This window comes from Balaenoptera musculus, chromosome 10, assembly GCF_009873245.2.
Source record: "Balaenoptera musculus isolate JJ_BM4_2016_0621 chromosome 10, mBalMus1.pri.v3, whole genome shotgun sequence".
In the NCBI taxonomy this organism is placed as follows: domain Eukaryota; kingdom Metazoa; phylum Chordata; class Mammalia; order Artiodactyla; family Balaenopteridae; genus Balaenoptera; species Balaenoptera musculus.
Window position 1 is genome coordinate 15,336,956 of NC_045794.1, and position 24,471 is coordinate 15,361,426.

At 35.5% G+C, this 24,471-nt stretch overlaps 1 protein-coding gene across 1 annotated transcript in view; it reads right to left on the reverse strand.

The window, feature by feature from the left end:
- PLCZ1 (phospholipase C zeta 1) overlaps positions 1 to 24,471 on the reverse strand; it is a 47,994-nt gene that overhangs the window by 3,675 nt on the left and 19,848 nt on the right. Inside the window, exons 6-11 of the mRNA XM_036865917.1 lie at positions 21,225 to 21,374; positions 17,768 to 18,010; positions 16,377 to 16,524; positions 12,628 to 12,744; positions 11,366 to 11,538; positions 8,019 to 8,151 (exon numbers count right to left, since the gene is read on the reverse strand). Coding sequence (XP_036721812.1) covers positions 8,019 to 8,151; positions 11,366 to 11,538; positions 12,628 to 12,744; positions 16,377 to 16,524; positions 17,768 to 18,010; positions 21,225 to 21,374 — 964 coding nt within the window. The remainder of the gene's footprint in view (positions 1 to 8,018; positions 8,152 to 11,365; positions 11,539 to 12,627; positions 12,745 to 16,376; positions 16,525 to 17,767; positions 18,011 to 21,224; positions 21,375 to 24,471) is intronic.

Consider the following 24,471-nt stretch of genomic DNA (forward strand, 5'->3'; position numbering starts at 1 on the left):
TGCTAATGGAACTTCTCTAGGCAGGAAACACAGGAGAAGGAAAAGACCTACAATAACAAACTCAAAACAGTTAAGAAAATGGTAATAGGAACATTCATATTGGTAATTACCTTAAATGTAAGTGGATTAAATGCTCCAACCAAAAGACATAGACTGGCTGAATGGATACAAAAACAAGACCTGTATATATGCTGTCTACAAGAGACCCATTTCAGACCTAGGGACACTACAGACTGAAAGTGAGGGGTTGGAAAAAGATATTCCATGCAAAAGGAAATCAAAAGAAAGCTGGAGTAGCAATTCTCATATCAGAAAAAATAGACTTTAAAATAAAGACTGTTACAAGAGACAAAGAAGGACACTCCATAATGATCAAGGGATGAATCCAAGAAGATATAACAATTGTAAATATCTATGCACCCAACATAGGAGCACCTCAATATATAAGGAAAATACTAACAGCTATAAAAGGGCAAATCGACAGTAACACAATTATAGTAGGGGACTTTAACACCTCACTTTTACCAATGGACAGATCACCCAAAATGAAAATAAATAAGGAAACACAAGCTTTAAGTGATACATTAAACAAGATGGACTTACTTGATATTTATAGGACATTCCATCCAAAAACAACAGAATACACTTTCTTCTCAAGTGCTCATGGAACATTCTCCAGGATAGATCATATCTTGGGTCACAAATCAAGCCTTGGTAAATTTAAGAAAGTTGAAATGATATCAAGTATCTTTTCCGACCACAACGCTATGAGACTAGATATCAATTACGGGAAAAAAACTATAAAAACTACAAACACATGGAGGCTAAACAATACACTACTTAATAACCAAGAAATTGTTGAAGAAATCAAAGAGGAAATAAAAAAAACACCTAGAAATAAATGACAATGAAAACACGATGACCTAAAACCTATGGGATGCAGCAAAAGCAGTTCTAAGAGGGAAGTTTATGGCAATACAATTCTACCTCAAGAAACAAGAAACATCTCAAATAAACAACCTAACCTTACACCTAAAGCAATTAGAGAAAGAAGAACAAAAAAACCACAGAGTTAGCAGAAGGAAAGAAATCATGAAGACCAGGTCAGAAGGAAATGAAAAAGAAATGAAGGAAATAATAGCAAAGATCAATAAAACTAAAAGTTGCTTCCTTGAGAAGATAAACAAAATGATAAACCATTAGCCGGACTCAAGAAAAAAAGGGAGAAGACTCAAATCAATAGAATTAGGCATGAAAAAGGAGAAGTAACAACTGACACTGCAGAAATACAAAGGATCATGAGAGATTACTACAAGCAACTCTATGCCAAAAAAATGGACAACCTGGAAGAAATGGACAAATTCTTAGAAAAGCACAACCTTCTGAGACTGAACCAGGAAGAAATAGAAAATATGAACAGACTGATCACAAGTATTGAAACTGTAACTGTGACTAAAAATCTTCCAACAAACAAAAGCCAAGGACCAGATGGCTTCACAGACGAATTCTATCAAACATTTAGAGAAGAACTAACACCTATCCTTCTCAAAGTCTTCCAAAATATAGCAGAGGGAGGAACACTCCCCAACTCATTCTACGAGGCCACCGTCACCCTGATAACAAAACCAGACAAAGATGTCACAAAGAAAGAAAACTACAGGCCAATATCCCTGATGAACATAGATGCGAAAATCCTCAACAAAATACCAGCAAACAGAATCCAACAACACACTAAAAGGACCATACACCATGATCGAGTGGGATTTATCCCAGGAATGCAAGGATTCTTCAATATACGCAAATCAATCGATGTGATACACCATATTAACAAATTGAAGGAGAAAAACCATATGATCATCTCAATAGATGCAGAGAAAGCCTTCGACAAAATTCAACAGCCATTTATGATAAAAACCCTCCAGAAAGCAGGCATAGAGGGAACTTACCTCAACGTAATAAAGGCCATATATGACAAACCCACAGCCAACATCGTCCTCAATGGTGAAAAACTGAAACCATTTCCACTAAGATCAGGAGCAAGACAAGGTTGCCCACTCTCACCACTATTATTCAACATAGTTTTGGAAGTGTTAGCCACAGCAATCAGAGGAGAAAAAGAAATAGAAGGAATCCAAATGGAAAAGAAGAAGTAAAACTGTCACTGTTTGCAGATGACATGATACTATACATAGAGAATCCTAAAGATGCTTCCAGAAAACTACTAGAGCTAATCAATGAATTTGGTAAAGTAGCAGGATACAAAATTAATGCACAGAAATCTCTTGCATTCCTATACACTGATGATGAAAAATCTGAAATAGAAATTAAGGAAACACTCCCATTTACCATTGCAACAAAAAGAATAAAATACCTAGGAATAAACCTACCTAAGGAGACAAAAGATCTGTATGCAGAAAACTATAAAACACTGATAAAAGAAATTAAAAATGATACAAACAGATGGAGAGATATATCATGTTCTTGGATTGGAAGAATCAACATTGTGAAAATGACTATACTACCCAAAGCAATCTACAGATTCAATGCAATCCCTATCAAACTACCAATGACATTTTTCACAGAACTAGAACAAAAAATTTCACAATTTGTATGGAAACACAAAAGACCCCATACAGCAAAAGCAACCTTGGTAAAGAACAACAGAGCTGGAGGAATCAGGCCCCCTGACTTCAGACTATACTACAAAGCTGCAGTATGGTACTGGCACAAAAACAGAAATATAGGTCAATGAAACAGGATCGAAAGCCCAGAGAGAAACCCACGCACATATGGTCACTTTATTTTTGATAAAGGTGGTAAGAATATACAATGCAGAAAAGACAGCCTCTTCAATAAGTGCTGCTGGGATAACTGGACAGCTACATGTAAAAGAATGAAATTAGAACCCTCCTTAACACCATACACAAAAATAAACTCAAAATGATTTAAAGACCTAAATGTAAGGCCAGACACTCTAAAACTCTTAGAGGAAAACATAGGCAGAACACTCTATGACATAAATCACAGCAAGATCCTTTTTCACCCACCTCCTAGAGAAATGGAAATAAAAACAAAAATAAACAAATTGGACCTAATGAAACTTAAAAGCTTTTGCACAGTGGAGGAAACCATATACAAGACAAAAAGACAACCCTCAGAATGGGAGAAAATATTTGCATTGAAGCAACTGACAAAGGATTAATCTCCAAAATTTACAAGCAGCTCATTCAGCTTCATATCAAAAAAATAAACAACCCAATGCAAACATGGGCAGAAGACCTAAATAGACATTTCTCCAAAGAAGATGTACAGATTGCCAACAAACACATGAAAGAATGCTCAACGTCACTAATCATTAGAGAAATGCAAATCAAAACTACAATGAGGTATCACCTCACACCAGTCAGAATGGCCATCATCAAAAAATCTACAAACCGTAAATGCTGGAGAGGGTGTGGAGAAAAGAGAACCCTCTTGCACTGTGGGTGGAAATGTAAATTGATACAGCCACTATGGAAAACAGTATGGAGGTTCCTTAAAAAGCTAAAAATACAACTACCATACGACCCAGCAATCCCACTACTGGGCATATACCCTGAGAAAACCATAATTCAAAAAGAGTCATGTACCACAATGTTCACTGCAGCTCTATTTACAATAGCCAGGACATGGAAGCAACCTAAGTGTCCATCGACAGATGAATGGATAAAGAAGATGTGGCACATACATACAGTGGAATATTATGCAGCCATAAAAAGAAACGAAACTGATTTATTTGTAGTGAAGTGGATGGACTTAAGAGTCTGTCATAAATAGTGAAGTAAGTCAGAAAAAGAAAAACAAATACCATATGCTAACACATATATATGGAATCTAAAAAAAAAAAGGTGGTCATGAAGAACTTAGTGGCAGGACAGGAATAAAGATGCAGACCTACTAGAGAATGGACTTGCAGACACGGCGAGGGGGAAGGGTAAGCTGGGACGAAGTGAGAGAGTGGCATGGACATATATACACTACCAAATGTAAAATAGATAGCTAGTGGGAAGCAGCCGCATAGCACAAGGAGATCAGCTCGGTGCTTTATGACCACCTAGACAGCTGGGATATGGAGGGTGGGAGGGAGGGAGACGCAAGAGGAAGAGATATGGGGATATATGTATATGTATAGCTGATTCACTTTGTTTTAAAGAGAAACTAACACACACACACACACACACACAAACCAATAAACAGAAGCTTATTGCCCATGTGTGATAGACTGTATGAGTACTATGGAATGAATGTTTTTGCCCCCTCATTCAGATGTTGAAGTCCCTATCCCCACCGTGAGGCTATTTTGAGGTGGGACCTTGGGGAATTAATTGGGTCATGAGGTTGGAGCCCCCAAGAATGGGATTAATGCCCTCATAAGGAGAGACACAAGAGAAATAATCTGGCTCTGCCATGTGAGGAGGATACAGCAAGAAAACAGCTGCGTACAAACCAGGAAGAGTACCCTCATCAGAATGTGACCATGGATTTCTAACCTCTAGAACTGTGAGAAAATAAATTCCTATGTTTTAAGCCAACCAGTCTGTTTTTGTTGCTGCTGTAGCAGCCTGAACTAAGACATTGAGTAAGCATGAGTTAGAACTAAATTTGTGTTATCTTTGTATGGGTTGTTTGATCTAACCCAACCTGTCTGATATAATCTCCCCATAAACTTGAACTACTTCTATTCAATTTCAATTCATTGAGCTTCATCAAAACAACATGATGAGGACACAGAGAGGGGGAAGGGTAAGCTGGGACAAAGTGAGAGAGTGGCATGCACATATATACACTACCAAATGTAAAATAGATAGCTAGTGGGAAGCAGCCGCATAGCACAGGAAGATCAGCTCGGTGCTTTGTGACCACCTAGAGGGGTGGGATAGGGAGGGTGGGAGAGAGGGAGACCCAAGAGGGAAGAGATATGGGAATATATGTATATGTATAGCTGATTCACTTTGTTATAAAGCAGAAACTAACACACCATTGTAAAGCAATTATACTCCAATAAAGATGTTAAAAAAAAAAAAAACAAAGTCGATGAGTAATTTATGTCCTTAGCAAAATAGATTATCCCAAACACTCTCTTGCCAAACAAGAAATCCAAATTGTATCACAATGTGACCCAAATCAGAAAAAAATTAAGCATAATTGAATGGAATCAAGAAATTCACATCCAGATCAAATATACACTCTTATTTAATAAAAACTCAAAAGTTCAGAGAAAAATAATGTATTATTTTTCATTGTACAAAGGCAAGCTACACCTACTACTTCAATAGATCTGTCCTTTGAGTTACATTTCAAGAAGTATTGAAGCATTTATGACTAATTATACCATATCTATGTTTTCTATGGTGCATCTGTGGTCACAAGAGCACATTTACTAGGAAGTAATCCAGAATGCAGTCCATGCCCGTAAAAATATTAAACAAATTGATTCACACTGGAATAATAACCATCTTACCTTGCCTTAAGAAAAGAAATAATTCAATGGAGTACAGGGGCAGGTTTAAGAGTCAATTCTTTGTAGACACTGAAAAATGTCTGCACAAAATTCTTATACTAATTTATTCTTCCTCCTCCAACCCTCCTTCACCATACTCTCTTTCACTCTTTCATACACACACACACACACACACACACACACACAATCATATATAGATATATATGAAAGTCCTTTTAGTGTCAAAATAAAATAAATAAATAAAAAATAAACCAGAATACCAAATTTGATTAGTTACAAATATAGTTAAAAATCACTTCCCCACCTTACCCAAATGTGATCGTTTTCCTCCCAGACTCTCACGTCTTTCATTACACTACCACTACCCTAGTAGCTAAGTGATCTCAGAATCCCTCCTGTCCGGTTATCTACACCCTTAGTCTTGCTGGTCTTCCTTACATGCATCCTCCATTCCTTTTCTGATGCAACAGCCCTTCTTTAGGACCTGACTTCTACATGCTCTAACCGTGAGATCACATCTAACTCTATTCTGTATTTCTCATCTCTCTCTCACACACTTTGTCCTCTCTACTCTGCAGAAATGATCTCCGGAACGCTCAACTCTCTTAGTGTTTTATATCCCTGTTTAAAAGTTTTAATTTTATTCATTTTATACAGAAAAGAAAGTTTCTACTGCCTTATCATGGCTTTCACTATTTTCCATGACCATACCCAAGGTAAGTTTCTCATTTTATCTCACATTAATCTTTCTTAAGTACATTGCATTTGAACTTCTTTACTTTTCCCTAACATGTTTGAATTTTGTTTTCTCCGTGTTTTAGCACTCATATTATTACTTTTGCCTTAAATTTCCTTATCATTGGGAATTGCCTGGCGGCCCAGTGGTTAGGATTTGGCTCTTTCACTGCCGTGGCCCAGGTTCAATCCCTGATCAGGGAACTAAGATCATGCAAGCCTCTCAGCATGGCCAAAAAAGGAAAGAAAAAGAAAAAGAAAAAGGAAAAAAGTTCCCTTATCCTCAATCTCTATAAAAAATTCTACTCATTTGCCAAGAACCATCTCCAAATTTGCCCCTTCCATACTATTCTTTGTACTTTCTTTAAAGCACTAATGACTTTTTCATAACAGTTTTACTTATATCTCATATTCCACTCTGAACTGTAAACTATCTACAATAGAATTAGTTGGGACATACATAAGAATGCAGTTAATAAACAGAGATTTGAAGTGTTTTTGATACTTAGAACCAGGCTTTTAATATAATGGGCCCAGTAATGTCTGATGAACCAAACTGAATTTCTGTAGGGATATTCTCATAAAACCCAGGGATGCAATCAAATTTCTAATGGGAGCTAGAATCATAGTATTATATAAAGGTTGCATTGAATAAATTAATGTTCTGTACATTTTGTCATGAAGATTCAAGTAAGGGGATGGAGAAAACAAGGGATAGGTTACTAGAAGCTTCCTGATAGCAGTTACCATTTCTTTACACTGCCATTTCAACTCTAAGGGGTGCCAAATAAAGCAGGAAGTCATCACTAATATCCCTTCCCACTGATAACATAGGATGAGGTAGCAAAACTTCCCAAACCTTTTTTCATGCCTTTTGCACTACGGGCCATGCTGGAGGAATATTCTGGATTTGGGAGGAGTTGAACATTGGACATTTGTGGGGGGGATTATCACCGAAGAAGAAGAAGACTACTAAGACTGCACCTGCTTCTCTGTCTGTGCCATTTAGCCTGGAGCATATTTCCAGACTCTGAAATGAAGTCCACTATATTCTGGGAATATCTACTCATAGAAGATTCTAGACTCAAAGGATCAGTTGCAAGCTCTCTTCCCATGTGATTCTAAGAGTCAACCCCAAGAATCTATACTTTTCTAATTTCATTCATGATTTCAACTTCAGAGAAGAAATAACAATGTCAGTTCTGTATTACCTAAACTATCATGGGATGCTGGAACACTGAAAATCTTACCAAAGTAATTTCTTCCACTCCTACATTTCTCTGCTGGCAAAAATGACTGAATTTTTTATCCAAATACTGTACGAGTAGGTTTCTATGGCATCCTTAGCCTGAGTCAGAAGCCACAGACCTCTGATCTAAAATAATTCAAGTAGTGAAGTAAAACTACGTAACATGCTGTATCAGAGAAATCTTAAGTTCTTTATTTTACACAGAGGCTAGAAGCTAAGTAGATTTGCAGCTGTCAAAATGTCACTCTTAATTCAGTCATACAAGGAAACATAAAATGGAAGTAAAAATGGAAAAAGCACTAATTTTTCAGGTCAGATACATTTTTGTATCTGTAATCTGAAAATACATCTAGCCAACATTAAGTCATTGTCAAATTGTTTTTGCTGCATATAACACTTTGGTCATCTTGAACATAATGCAAAACCTTTTCCTTATGAATAATAAATATGTATCAAAACTCTATCAATATATGATTTTTAAGCTTTTCAACAAGAAGTCTAATAGATGTTCGATAAAATATATTAGGAGCTCACCATTTTTTTTAATTACACGACTCTGCTGTTTCATTTGATCATTTGGAACCCCCAAAATTTCTACACTCACTAATGTGTCAGCTTTGTTAGATGATGAATGATAACTGGGAGGCAACTGGATCCCACTGATGAGCTGCACAAAAATAAGGGAATTCAAGAATTTAGCAGAATGTCAAACTGCATCACTGCTTAATTTCAAAATAAAATAGGTTTTCCAAAAATCATGATTGACTAAGTCATTTCCCACCAAAAAAAAACAAACAAAGTGAAAGTAGAAAATAGTGCCAATTTTTCATTTTAACTCTTTTATCCTCAAGTATCAATAGATAAACACCAGGAACATGTCTAAATTATTCCATTTTACCAATATGTGATTATAATAGAATCCACATTCTCCAAGATTGATGGTCCAACAAATATTTTTATTTTAAAAGCATTGTTATGGTCCCCTTCTACTGTAATTCAGGCTGAGTCACTCCAAAAACATGAACTCTTTTCAAATTCATATTGTATATATACAACAAAAAAACTGTAAACTATAAATACAACTCCTGAAATATAAGAAAAAACACATAATTTCTTATGATAGCATTTTCTGACAGTATAATTTATATGTTTGGATAATTTATCATGAAATTTTACCTTAACCATTGCTTTCTATATTATCATAAGTAACCTGAGTTTGACAAAATCAATTATTTCATATATATATTAGGGACTGGATAGCAGAAAAATGCTTAACAAAGTAACTAATAATAGTTTTATTTACTCTTCTATTAGTCAAGCTAATTGTTGAAGCACAGATTTGTTTTACTTTAAGGAACAAAGTCCAAATAAAAAAAACAACAGTATTTGAAGTGTACTAGTTTATTTACAGAGTGTACTAATGTAAAAAATTGAGACATGATTTCAATTTCTGAAGATTATAATAAAGAGGAACAAATAAATAATTGTTGTGAAAAAAGAAAGAAAAAAAAGAAGGAAAAGAAAAGAAAAAAGTGCCAGTGTGTAATTTTTTCTTTCCTACATCCACAAATTATGGCATCAGCTAGAAACCAGAGTAACTGTGCAAATATTTAACAACCAGTATGGAACGGGCACTTATCAATAAGCATAATTAGATATCAAGGTAACTTGAAAGAACATTGACTGTGAAAAACTAGTACACTGATACCAGAGCCTATCAGCTGAATATAGGCCCTCCAGGTAATAAACCCTTATCAATATGGAGAAGGTGCATCTCATGCCAAAAAAAATTTATAACTAAATAATAATAGAGTATGAGCACTGAAATAGAATTTAGAGATTTATTGTTCAAATAATTTGTACACTCTGATTCACAAAGCCCTTCCAGGGGCCGCTGCAGAGGATGGATGTCAAACAGAAAACCCTTAGTGGTCAACCAGATAGTTCTGCTTTCATCTATTGGTCTTATACACGAGATTTTAAACTTAGAAAATGATACCTTAGTTTTTATAAGCTTGAAAATAACTGGTTTAATCCAAAGTTCTCTGTTTACAGTTGACAAAGCGTAAACCAGAAATGTTAAATGGCTGCATCAAGGACATAAGAAAGCTAATGGCAAAACTAGGTTTTTTTATTCCCAAATCATGCTCTCCACAATTTGTGCAAGTCATAATGTAATCACAAAGCTCCCTAGAACAATCAGAACAAGAGGGGAAGACACACATGGCTATGGCAGCAGCTTCCTAGGAAAATCATCAACCCTGCCTCTTTCACACCACGTCACTTACACCCCTACATGAGAACTCTCAGAATACAAACAGGTGGCATTTGTAAACATCTATGCATACCAGCTATCCTCCATCTTCACTTTTGCAATAAAAGAGCACATATATTCTCTTTAGTATTCTCAACTTGAAAAAGAAATCATTCATTCAATTAACCTACATGTATTGAGCATATACTTTGTGTCAGTCACTGTGGATAAGGGTTGAACAAAACACAGTCATCCCTAAAGGACCCTCAGACAAGTGGGGGGAGAAAGACAAGTATAACAAGTAGATAATTATAATTTACAGTGTGGTAAGTGCCATAATGTATGCATGTATAGGGTGTTACGGAAAAACAGAAGAAAACTTCAAAAGAAGCACAGCTTAGCACAGGAGAAAGCTTCCAAAAAGAAGTGACACTTAAAGTATTGAAAAATGAGTCAGAATGCCATAGGCAGATGAAGGATGGAAGAGTAGTCCAATCAAAGGAAATAGCATATGCAATACATAGAAGAGTCATTGCGGACAAAAAAGAAGGCTTCCATACTGTTTCAGAATGGGTTGAAAGGCTGGAGGAAGTGAGAGATGAGGCTAGAGGAGTAGGACAAAGCCAGACTAAGAAAACGATCAAGAGACACAAATAAATATTAAGTAGGCATGAGAAGATGAGCACTGCAGCAAAATCTCTCTGGTTGACTTGTGGAAGATGGGTCAGGACAACTGAGACAAGGCTACCTGAAAACCCCTTAGGAAGCCAAAGGAATGGAGGTGATGACAGGTAACAGACCCTTAAACAAAAGACAGTCACAAATGACATCAGATCAAGGGGATGGATAAGGAAGACATTTAAAGTGAGATCTACAGAACTTAGAAATGAATCGGACATAGGAAGTGAAGGAGATGTGGAAGACAAGAATAGCTCCCACTTTTCTTGCCTGAGTTAATTGAGTCAAGGAATTTGACTCAATTCCCTGAGATTTAAATAAAATAGAAGTAGATTTGACGAGGAAGGGATGTTCAGGCTTTAATATTTTAAGTTTGACAGAATATTGGTAAGGATGTTAAGTAGGCTATTAAAAATAAGCCTTTATAGTCCAAAAATGAGGTCAGATTTGAGCATTGTTTGTGGTTGAAACAGTGAATGTGTATAACGTGAACGTGTATAAAAGAATACAAGGGGAATGTTTAGTTTGAGATGAGGATTAAGAAATTCTTTCTCACCCACAAATGAAAGTGAGAAAGAATCGCTTGCATATAGACTAAAAAGGAAAGAAGAAATCCACAGAAGCCCATCAATGAGATTTGTGTGGATTAGGAAGGGATCTGAAAAAGTGGCTGAAACACCCCATCTTCTCACTAGAACAACAATTAGAACAACTAGACTAGTTCCTCTAATTAGAACTATGCAATTTTTTTCATTCATGCAAAAAGGCAACAGAAAGACATTTTTCAGCTATGGAAGGATGTTGAAATACCACCCACCTACATTACCTGAAAAGATTAACAGAAATTTAAAAGGCATTAAAGAAAATCAATAGAACTAAAAATATTAATGCATACTATCTAGCTTATATCATAACCAATAAAGGTAAAAGAAAAAGAAATTAATCTTACCCTTATCATAAGTATGATTGGATTACTGTCCATTAGTGCTTTATTTGGATTGAACTTTGTTTTACTATCTCTTAGGAAGTGTGGTTTCAAAATATATCCAGAACCACCATTATCCAAAAATTTCCCGTTTTGAAGATCCATAGGCAGACCAGGGGTCTGGAAATTTAAGGCCACTGTGAGGGAAAAAGACTATTTTGACATGGTCAGGAAATAGAGGGTATATCTAAAGAAACGCAATTAAACAGTTTACTGAAACCTAATCATGAATTATATATCTTCGAACATTTTAAGAGCAAGCATTAGCCAAATAAATCATGATTTTTAAACCTTTCCTTTTGCCATGTCTTTGTTAACATATGAAGGTGAGTTTCAAAATTTAATCTGCAAATTATTTTACAGCTTTGAGTTAAAAAATCAAAATGGCATACAGCATAGATTATAGAATAGCAATGTACATGTCAGAAAACATTCAGGAAATATGAGAGTAAAGAAGATCAGTACATTAAATGCTAGAAGGGAAGACACCAACTGTATCATAGACTTTCAGGTCTAAAGAGGTACTGTAATCACTTGAGGAGAAAACGAGGAACAGGCAGAGCAATAATTGTTGTTAAAATATGGAAACAACTCCATATAGGCTGGTAAATAGCCACTATATGCAGTACCACCATCTACCCCCCACTGCCCTCCCTACCATCCTGACCCCACTCCCTCCCTCTCTGAAAACCTATGGGCCTTGTCACCATTCAGCAGCAGAAGGGTTAACACCTGGCACTTTCTGACTGGTTCGTCCCACTGGTACACCAGTTGATCAATTTGGAATAAGGAGAGTCAGTCAAGGACAAATAACAAAGCTATGCAGTCTTACTTTTCAATACTATGAATGCAGAAGTGATTAAAGTACAAAAAGCAGAGGTCACTTGATTTGAAGAGGCCCTTAGCAAATCTTTCAGGCAAAGGACTTGACCTTCACTGTCCTCTTACATCTCTTTTTGGTTTCTTTTTCCCATTCCTACAATTCCCATGCAAACTCTTCATGAATTTAACCTCCATGCTTCTACCCTCACCTAGATTTACCCTTTTCAACCTATTTAGGAATAACTTCAACCCTTGAAGCCAATGATTCATCATTGCTTGACTCCAAAACACCCAGGGTCGAAAATTCTTCAAAGGAAGCTCTTTTCATGAATCTTTTATTAATTCACAAAATGAATTTATTTTATCTTATTTTTGCAAAAAACTCAATATCCTATGTAACATACCCATCTGACAACCTACATTCCAAAATTCTTGAGGATTAAAATTAGAAGAGTCGGTTCTTGTTGCTTTGGGATATATTCTGGTAATGAACTTCGTGGTGTGAAGAATAAATTCATTGGCTAAAAAAAGAAATGTATTAAAACATTGCAAAGATTTCAAATAAACTACTATGTCTATATATTTATTTAATTCTACAACAGTTTCAATAATGTTGATGTCTATTGTCCTGGCAGAAATATTTGCAATTCATGGAAATCAAAATAAATTCATGCCTTTGTTTGGCAGTGTAATTCACTGTTATTGAAAAGCTAATAATAATTTTTTATTAAACAATTTTATGTAATTACTCACTAGAAGAAAGAAACAATTGGATACTATATTTCTTTTTGTTCACATCCAAATTAATTTCACTTTGACATAGAGTATATAAAATTCCAAAATAAAATGCATCCATTTTTGAAAACAAAAGTATCTTTGCCCATTTTGGTTTTTTTCACTTTGGTTTTCACATTAGGACAGAATCGCACAGAAGTCATATAAAACTATGTGATGTCATCCAAGTTAATCAAGTTGAATATTTAACAGATCCTCAGGGCTGAAAGGGACCTTAAAGTTACTCAACTCAGCTTCCAGCTGACCTTCTAACCACCATAGTATCTTTCCCCAAAATTCATTCAATTTCTGTTTGCATCCCTCCATTGAAAGAGAACTTGTGGGACTTCCCTGGTGGCACAGTGGTTAAGAACCCGCCTGCCAATGCAGGGGACACTGGTTCGAGACCTGGTCCAGGAAGATCACACATGCCGTGGAGCAACTAAGCCCATGCACCACAACTACTGAGCCTGCATGCCACAACTACTGAAGCCCTCACTCCTAGAGCCCATGCTCCTCAGCAAGAGAAGCCACCGCAATGAGAAGCCCGTGCACCACAAAGAAGAGTAGCCCCTGCTCACCACAACTAGAGAAAGCCAGCATGCAGCAACAAAGTCCCAACGCAGCCATAAATAAATAAATAAATAGTTATTAAAAAATAAAATAAAAAATAAAAGGCATTTGTTCTTAAAAAAAAAAAAAAAAGAAAGAGAACTTGCTACCTCCCAATACTTCTGATTATTTCAAATGTTTTCCTTACAAGGAAAGTAAGACAATGTCTATACTTGAAGCGCACACACACACACACACACACACACGAGTCCGTTTCAGTTTCTATACATATTCTTTATGTTTCTACTTATATTTTTTTACACATTTCTAGTAATTCTATTTAAATCACTTAAGATTCAAAACTAATTTACACCATTTACCATTGGACACCCCTCAAATTTTTGAACATAGATTTTATGTTTCTCCAAGGTTTTTATTCTTTCACTAAGCAGATCCTGTTCCCACAACTATTTCTGCTAATATGGTGACCAGTCATGGAAGAAATGGTTATTGCCTATGTCCACTCTATTTGCTATTCAGGCTAGAACAGAATCATTGCCACTCTCATCCTAAAAACTGTTCTTTAGGAAGCATTGTCAGGTAAAAAATTACAGTTGCTGAAGTTAATAGTAATTACAGTTAATTTAATTAACACTCAATTTTAGAAGTTATCCTCTCCTTGAGGAAAAGTTCACTTTGAAGCTACTCATGTACAAATGCACTTTGTGTGCCCACGTGTCATGGTCCCTTATCCAGTCCTAAACTAGATGTCTATCTGTTGATAAAATACGTACTCTTCTGGGTCTTAATTTTTTTCATCTACAAAGCGATAAACACGAATGATCACTATGGATCCTTAACATGATTTTGTTACTTCTGAGATTTAGAAATTAAACATGCTATGTTTTCACATAGCATGAGAAATGTGAAAATTAAATAAGAAAAAATAAGAAAACAACATATAATCTCACCACTCAATTAATAACCTTGATAACCTCTTGGTATATATATATTTCCATTCTTTTGTCATTATGTATATACTTATTTTTAATTGAATCTTATTGTTTATTCCCTTTTATAAACTTCCATTTTTTAACTTACTAAGATAACACGAAAATCATTCCATTTCAATAATATTCACCTACGACATTATTTTTAAATGACTGAAAAGCATTCACACATATGAAAATTTCTGTTTCTGATTTTTCCCTATTATAAACTTAATGATGTTTGTTATGTTTTTAATAATGATAGACATCCTTGCAGAACATCTTTGCCCAATCATTAATTATTTACTATTAATTTTTGGCACAAGAAAAATGTTCTATACTCTTTCCAAAGAAAGGCTGATGCTATATTTTATGACTCTGCTCTGAACTACCCAGTCCCTTTTCAGATTTTGAGCAAGTGTTTAATATGATCAGAGTGAGAGAATTATAACGACTTTTGCTGTGCCCAGACATCCTGTCCCCATGAACAACAACAAAAACCATCCAATAGTTTGAAACGATGGAGGCTAGTAAAGTAGGTCATTCAAATTCAAACTCTGTTGACATAGTTCACAGTAAAAAATATGCTTTATATCACAACCCAACACCACACACACACACACACACAAAATTGTTTCATAAAACAATACTTATTCTTCCTGCCTACAATATATCTTCTCCATTCTATTATTTTGTTCTATTCCATTCCATTTTATTATATTCCATTCCGTTCTACTCTATTCTATTCTTTTAACTGTCATTTAGATACACTGAATTGATTTTTGGTCACAAGCCTCAGTTTAAAAAAAAAAAAAAAGCCCTATAATATAGGATCTTTCTAATAGGCAGTTTGAGGAGATAAGCTAAAGCATGCCTCAAAACCCTAGGGTACTGATGGAGAGCCCAATGAGGTTAACCAACAAATATACCAGAATCTGTATTTCCTAATAGCCAACAGCTTTTCTCAAGTCAGTTGCAGGTGCTGATTTCTCTGCCATGGTGCTTCTACATAAGATGGTAGATTGCAATTTTTAAAAAGGATATGGAGAGTCACCTGATTCTGATTATTAAGTTAATTGACTGTTGAGGCACAGGGTAGGCTGCCCCTAAAACGTGCCTCAGTGACATATTGATTATTTTGAATTGAAGTGACTTAAGAAATGGCCAATGCAAGAGGGACACTCTAGCCCTCCTTTCTGTCTCCTTCAAAGCAGGAAATAAATGTCTCACGTGAAAGATGCACTCCCTGCGTCCAAACATAGGACACCCTTCCCACCAAAGACAGGGAACTCAGGGCTGAGAAGACTGTGAAAACAAACTTTGTGACTTCTTTAATTTACTACCCCAAGCCCAAACTCTGTTTGACTTCTTCACTAATTGGTCACCCAAAACCTAAGTTTCTTTGTCCTGTCAATTCCTCACAAATTTATTGTTTCTTTGTCTAAAAAGTATAAAACCTGCCTACTTTGGTTACTTCTTAGGTCCCATTTCTATGAATTAAATTTTGTTTCTTTTTCTCCTGTCAATATGGCAAGTTTTGCCTGCCTCTGTAGCCTTGTCACTCGCTGCTCTCCCATGTAAACTGCTCACCAGAGCCCCTCCCAAAAAGTGTCCAGACTGGACATTCTCAATCAAACTTTCATGACTTAAGTAATGGTTGAGTTCTGTGAAATAAAACTTAATGTGACCTGAGGCATGTAACCCTTTTTAAAATATGTTAAATATGTTGAAATTGTACTAGAATATAGTTTTTGTAAACATCAATGACCAATTTTGACACCTTAAAAGTGAATATAACTTGTTTAAACACTTCATCTATTTGAATCATAAGAATTTACCTCTCAGCTTTGAAAGTTTTCGGGCTTGTGACTCCCCAATAGAGTTACTTTCATTAAATTGTTGATAGAGTCTTGAATGGTGAAAACTTCTGAACTTCTCTGCTTTAGTATAAATAACAAGATCAGATAGGGCCGTAGCTATTTTTAACTTTGCGGTGAAAAAAAAAAAGGGAATAATTTCACATTTTTGCACTAATCATTTGAAAAATTTTTTTTTCAATTAAGAAAATATGCTTTCAAATCAATGATTTTAGTCTTTTCATAAGATTATATCCTCAAAAACTATTTGGATTGGGTCAATGTGAATATGTTCTATTATGATAATATTTAATGTTAATTATGAGACAACCTAAACCTAAAATCCCAATTAATGTAATAAGTATTGAGGATGGCAATTATTTCTATTTCCTTTTTCCCAAAGGTCTTAGTTTAGTTTCATGAATTCGACAAATTCAAGAATTTTAGTCATAAGTAAGTATATTTCCAATGTGATCTAACATTTTGGAATAACTTCTGTTGTATAGTACTGTATAGCTTTTCTATACCCTCTGCACTTCTGTTAGCCCCTTCCAAAGTGTTTTTTTTTTTTTTGGAAAACACTTCTTGCACATGCTCAATCCATGTGCTTAAGTGTCGGTAACGTGCACTAGGCCTGGCTAACCAGAGCTCTGCATTCCCCACAGTAAGTGGCTCTGGGATGCGTGCAGCTTGGATCATAGCCAATGTACAAAAAGAATCTGCTTGGTCAGTTGAGAGATAGATAGGCCTTCCACTGGATTTGAATCTGAAAGCATGTAAAACTGAAGCTTTGCAAAGGCTTGCACCAACATAGGAAAAGTAGGGCCAAAGTTGGAGAAAGAAATTTCTGTGGACTTTGCTTGATACACTTCAACCAAGTCATTCCTGAAATTAGAAACCCTTTCCCTAAACTTTTCATTTCTGTGGACCAATTGAATTAATTCACATTTTACTTCAACCAGCTGAATTAGTTTTGTATCCCTTGCAACCGTGTATACCTTCCTTTGTCATGCTAACTTGTATACTTAAAATACTATATAATATAAACAGTGCTTTTCTTGTCTCTGACAGTATGATCTCCTTCAGAGCAGTTACACTATCTTTTGTATACTGCACAGTGTCTAGTACATAAGAAGGCATAATATTTGTTGGCTGTAGAGAAAAAAATAATTACAAACAGCTAATACAGGAAGAGATGACTTCTAAAACTTCTTGTCCCCTGCTAGTTTTTTCCAAACAAATTTTATATAATAGACTGAAGTTATTATAAGTAGGAAAAAGATGTTTTCCTCCAAAATGTTTTAAAACTACTCAACAAAAAAATAAGACAACTTTTCAATCACTTGTAAGGCTTTCGCAAAGCCTCATCTCACCTTCTTTTTCTTGAAGAGTGGAATTCCGACTGCCCTTTTTGACTCTGCCTCCTTTTCCAAATCGTCTTGAAAAGCATCCGATGGTTCTGGTCCTTTGGCCTCATTTTCCTCCTCCTCTTGCTCTGCCTCCTCTTCTTCTTCACATTCCTCTACCTGACCATGCTTATCAGAACCTCTCCTTTCACGGGTTTCCTTTAAAGTTCCTATTTTCTTGTTTCTAACTAATATTTTGAATTTTAATGCCTACAGAAACAATTTGAAAGAAAGATACAATTACACATGCACAGGTAAATTTGCACTTGTCATTGTCATCGAGAAGTTTTTCATCATATTTTCAATTTGCCCACAGTAGTAAGATATGTAAAAGCTCCATCTTTTTTCCGTATTCCTAAAAACCTAATAGAAACCAGTGATATTATTGTATTGACCAAAATTCACCAAAAAATATGCCTGTAATGATTGGGGCTTTCTTTTCTTTTCTATTTCTTCTACATTCCATATATTATTACTATGCACAAATTTGAAATACATGAAAATTATATATATATAATTTTATATAAATTGTTATTATTATTATTAAAATTATACATATAATTTTATATAAATTATTATTTATATAATTATATATATAAATATATATTTTTTCAATGTTACAGAAGTTAGAATGTTACAACTTCTGGTAGTGAATGCTTCAGGTCATCACTCTCTTATCCAACATTAAAAAGTATTATATGAGATCAGGTATATAAAAATGTCTATTATAGTATTTGACATCTAGTAAAGACTAAATTTAAGCTAAAGATTTATAAATCTTCACATTTCAACTGTATTGCATACGAGCATCATCAACTTAATATCTCCTGCCCATCAAAACTAGGAGCATGGCAAAATTCACCATCTGGGTCACTCATTCTAAATCCAAAGCCTTCTGGTTCCTTTCTTTCACTTACTTATTTCTGCCCTTTTCAAATATTCATTAATTTAACAAACATACTTATTAAGTGCCTGCTACATTGTATTTAATGTTGCTGGGATCTGGACTGTGAAGACAAATTCTTTTCTTTTTTTATTATAATGTTTTTATTTATTTATTTATTTATTTATTTTTGGCTGTATTGGGTCTTATTTGTGACACGTGGGATCATTGTTGCAGCATGCGGGAACTTTGGTTGCGGCGGGCGGGCTTCTCTCTAGCTGTGGCGCGTGGATTCCAGAGTGCATGAGCTCTGTAGTTGTGGTTCATGGGCTCCAGAGCACGTGGGCTCTGTAGTTTGTGGCATGCAGGCTCTCTAGTTGAGGCACGCAAGCTCAGTAGTTGTAGCACGTGGGCTTAGTTGCCCCGCGGCATGTGGGATCTTAGTTCCCCAACCAGGGATCAAACCCGTGTCCCCTGCACTGGAAGGCAGATGCTTTACCACTGGACCACCAGGGAAGTCCCTAAAGTTCTTTTCTTCGAGGAGTTTTGATTGCCCTTCTCTTTGTCATCCCCAGGTACCCACTCTAATTATTCCATCATCTTGGGTCTTCTCTCTTTTACTATGACCCTCATGTTACTAATACAGAGTTTACCAAAATGCACTCTGCAACCGCATGTATCAAAAGCATCACCTGGGGTTCTTGTTAAAAGAACAGATTTCTGCAATCTACTTCAAAATTAGAGAACCAGAATCTTGAATTGTGGGACAGAATCATGTCTCTTTAACAAGTCTCCAGACAATTCTTTTGTATACTGAGGGCTAAGTGCAGTATGAGAAAATGACTTTATCTCTAATTTCTCATTTACTCATTGGAAAGCATCTCCTTACCTTAGTGTGGAAGCAAAAGCTTTAATGGAAACTATATATCTGAATACTAAAAAATAGATTTATAAATAATAAGAGGAGGAATTCTATTCCTAGAAAACTGAAATTATTATTATAATTTCCTGAATTAGACCATGACTCTTAGATTCAATCTCTGATGATGTGTTTACAGCACCCTGCACAAGTTGTTTAACCTTTCTTTTCTGTCATAATTGAACACATTTAGCCTGTGAGCATTCTCATCAGGTGAAAGAGTCACAGTTTGTCCATTTGTTCAATTTATTTTTGTCTGTCTTAATTCTATCTTGAGTCCTATACTTCTTGTCCTTAGTGTCATAACACTTTCATCTTTAAATTTTCTACTCATCTAAATAAAATAAAGAAAAATGTAAAGGGGGATATTCAAATATTACAAATATATACTATATCTACCAAAATGATGACATGTCAAAATTAAACTATTGGTTGTTAAAAAATGCTTTCATTCAAAAAAGAAAAAAGTTCATTTATCACCTGATAAAATTTGGGGTGAGGAGAATGGACCAGCAGAGGAAACTGAAGAGTGGCCAGAGAGGAATGAGGAAAGCCTGAAGAATGTGGTGTTACAGAAGGAAGTGTTTCACGGAAAGGAAGGAGGCATCCATAGCATTGAATGTTGTCAAGGCAACAAGTCAGAGGAAGGCTGAAATAGGTCCGTTAGAATTTACTGGTAGGGGGTACTTCTCTGGTGGTCCAGTGGTAAAGAATCCGCCTTTCAGTGCAGGGAACACAGGTTCAATCCCTGGTTGGGAAACTGAGATCCCATATGACGCAGGGCAACTAAGCACCACAACTACAGAGCCCACGTGACCTGGAGCCTGCACTCCACAACTAGAGAAGCCCACGCACTGCAATGAAAGATCCCACAAGCCTCAACAAAGATCCCACGTGCTGCAACTAAGACCCGATGCAGCCAAAAAAAAAAAAAAAGATAAAATAAATATTAAAAAAATAAAGAATTTACTGGTAAGAAAGTGATGAGCACACTGAAATACTTACTTGGTGCACGTGGAAGAGGAAACCTGATTAGGTGGGTTGTGAGGAGACAAGGAAATGAAAATTTGGGTTGAGAAAGGAAATAATAAAATAAAAAGATAGCTGGAGTAGAAATTGCAATCCTGAGGGTAGGGTGTGGGTGCTTTTTTTAAACCAAATACTTAAGTATGCTCAACTGAAGAGGGTAAGACGCCTGTAGAGACAGGGACATTGAAAACAGCAAATTAAAAAAGGGGGAACCTGCCACCCAGATGCTGAGGTATTGGGCATGAATTCTATTTACAGCCTAGATCTTTGCCTCTTTCTTAGCCTTTGGCCTGTAAAACATACCAAATTCCTGTGGTCTAATGTTAACTGACTTGAAATTTTGGAAACATGGGATATGACGCACAATTAAAATGTGAATTTTTAGGTATATCTCTATATATTCTCTTTATCAAAATGTATTCACCTAAATGCTCACGGGACTATTTCTTAGGAAACACATTGCAAAGATACACCTCTATAAATAATCAAAACTAAGCATTTGTCATTGATCTCTAGCCCAGTTTCATGGGCCAATACAATAGTAGCATGTTTTTTTCTTTTTCTTAACCTGCGCTTCTCAGACAAAGTGTTACCTCTGGTGAAGGTAATTTGTCTGGAAAATCATCAAGCGTATCAGAAAGCAAGGCGTCTCCAAAAGTAGACTGCAAACTGTCTGCCATCACTTCTTGTTGGGAAGGGGAGCAGTGATTTTCTAAAGAGAGCACCACTGGGTAGTCAGATGTCTAAAAAATTAACCATTACTACAGTTATTAATCAAAACTCCTCAATAACTTTAACGCAATTTATAGAAGCACTTAATTTTAAAACATTTCTAATGTTCAGTACTTTCGCAAAATAATTACGTTTTCTTTAAACTGAAAATGGTTTTGAGTCTGACAAAACAGGGAACATTAAATCTGTATAAAAAGGAAAATTATTACTATTTGCATTAGAAGTATAGGAAAAAACTGAAGCACCCAACAGTGGGTACTTGTTTAAATAAATTATGGCATATCCTTTAAAAGGAATGATATAACTCTGTCACAAAAGAGGTAGAGCTATATATACTCTACAGAAAGTTATCTATGATCTAGTCTTATGAAGAAAAACAAGTTGCCAAAGAGTAAGATTTTACATTTTTTTTTAAACTGCATATATATGTTTAGATATTTTTAGGAAAAACTTTAACCCTGGTAAGTTAAAAAAAAAAGGTTAATTTTCTACTTTTTCAATTTTAAGTTCTATAATCAAAATTCATTGCTTTATAATTAAAAACAAAGATAAAGATATTTCCAATTTTTAATAATAAAGAGTATCTAGTAAGTAAAAGTGACTCTACAAAGATATTTTCTGCCCTTAGTCATCATTGTAACTTTTAAATTTGTCCCAAAATAGTGAACAGCACTCCTTTTGGGATCTTATTCAAAATTATTTTCTTTATTTTGTTTCCACATATAATTATCAGGACACAAAGTTACCAATTTAGAATAACAAGAAAAGGAATTGCAAGGTCTGCTGCATTATTACAGACCTTCGATATATATGTCATATGTTATATACTATATCACATATAATATTATGCCTTATTAATGTATAAGTATATTAATTTCTTATGGCTGTTGTAACAAATTGCCATAAACTTGGTCGCATGAAACAACAGATATTCATCTTTTCACAATTCTGGAGGCCAAGATTTTGAAATCAGTTTCACTGGTTAAAGTGAAATCAGTTTCACTGGCTAAAATTTCAGCAGCTCTAGGGGAGATCTGTTCTTTGCCTTTTCCAGCTGCTGGTGGTTGCCAACATTCCTTGGCTTGTGGCCACATCACTCCAATCTCTGCCCCTCATCTTCACATTGCCTCCTCTTCTGTGTGTATTAAATCTCCCTCTACCTCCCACTAATAAGGATACATATGATGGCATTTAGGGCCCACCCAGATAATTCAAGATAATCTCTCATCTCAAAATTCTTAACTTCATCACACCTGCAAAGACCCTTTTTCCAAATAAAGTAACATTTACAAGTTCCAGGAATTAGAACCTAATATCTTTGGGGTTCAGCCTAAAAAATGACCTTCTCGTAAATACCCATGTACATATATATTGACTCAGTCTAATATTAAGAGAATAGTGTAAAATTCTTTTCCCAAATATAATAAGTGATTTTGAGACTAGGCAAAGTGAAGGCCTGGCAAATGGATTTCTTGATTAGGCCCTGACTTCACTCACTGGGAAGAACTCATTTTCTTTTTTGTCTTCTGTGGTCCTTGGCTCCACCCTCTGGGAAGATCCTCTGGCGTTATCCTCCTTGTTCATATCTAAAGTATGTGCTGAGGAGTTGGCTTTCCTTAAAGCCAAGCCACTTTTGCAGCTTACTTCCTGACCAAGGGTTGTTTTAAGGTTTACCTAACAAGTCAGACTTATGTTTGGTTTTGTTTTTAGCGATACAACTTCCTCAAAAACTTCAATTTCATATGTTTGTTTCTAGTAAGTCACATGTGTCAGTAACTATATCCAAAGTTCTTTCCAAGCCACAGTTATCAAGTCTATTTTATTTCATTGTTCTCTCGTCCCCAGAGTAATGGTGACTATATTGAGTAAAAAGTTCAACCTTCAATCTAATCTTTGCTGCAAAACTGTGTCACGTTGTCCAACTGAGAAGTCTCATTGAGTCTGTTGCTCAAAGCCTTTTTTTTATTCCATCGCTTACTCTTTGGAGTCTTAGAAGCTGCAGGGGTTTGTCCATCCTTGCAAGGCATTTTAATTTTAAGATTGTCTCTATTTCCTTTTATTCCCTCAGTTACCCACCCTGAATGAAGTGAGAGAGTTTGCTACTCAAATATTTGGGAAGGGTATTTCAGATGAAGGGAATAGCAAGTGCACACGCTTTGAGATATGTCTGGAAAAGGGTAAGGAGGCCAGAATGGTCACAAGAACAAGGGAGAGGTCAGAGAGGTAATGGGAAACAGGTCATGTAGGGCCTTGGGAGTCAAGGTATGGACCTTAGCTTCTATTTTGAGTGGGATTGAAGGGTTTGAAAAGGGGAATTACATGAATTGACTTACCAAAAAGTCACTCTGGCTGATATATTGAGATGAAACCACAGGGGAGGAGGGAGAGAAGCAGGAACCCTGGATAAGAAGCCATTGTAATAATCCAAGTGATGATGGTAGTTGACCAGTACAGTGACAGTGAGAATGGGGAAAGGGATTAAATTCAGTGTATATTTTGAAAGTAGAGTCAAGAGGATTTGCTGAAGAACTTATTGAGGGGTTAGAGAGAAAAGAAGGGACTCTTAACGTTGACAACAATGATTTAGGCCGAACACGTAAAACTTAACATTAACTGAGATGGGAAAGACCACGGGAAAAGTGGGACTAGGAAAAAGAGGAATATTATCTGGAGCTCAAGTCTAAACATGTTAAGTTAATTATACCTATTAAATACACAAGTGGAAATGTCAAATCGGGAGTTGTCTATATTGGTGTAAAGTTCAAGGGAGAAGTTTGGATAGAGATATAAATTTAGAAATCATCAGAAGTTAGTTGTTTAAGAGAATTAATGCCATATATCAAGGTTTTATACTAAGATAAAATTTTAAATAATTTATATTTATTTTGTGAATATTTAGTATTTTAGACTCTATTTCTAATAAATAATGGAGCAATTGATTTAACTGTGTGATTTTAAGTTATGCTTATGTTTATAGATTGACTTATTTAGGAGTACTTTAGGTTTTTCGAATTTGTAAGTTTAATTTATTAGATATACATTAAGTACTCAGTAAGATTTTGTTAATTAAATCTCTTCAATTGCACTATGGTTGAAGTACTTAAGAAA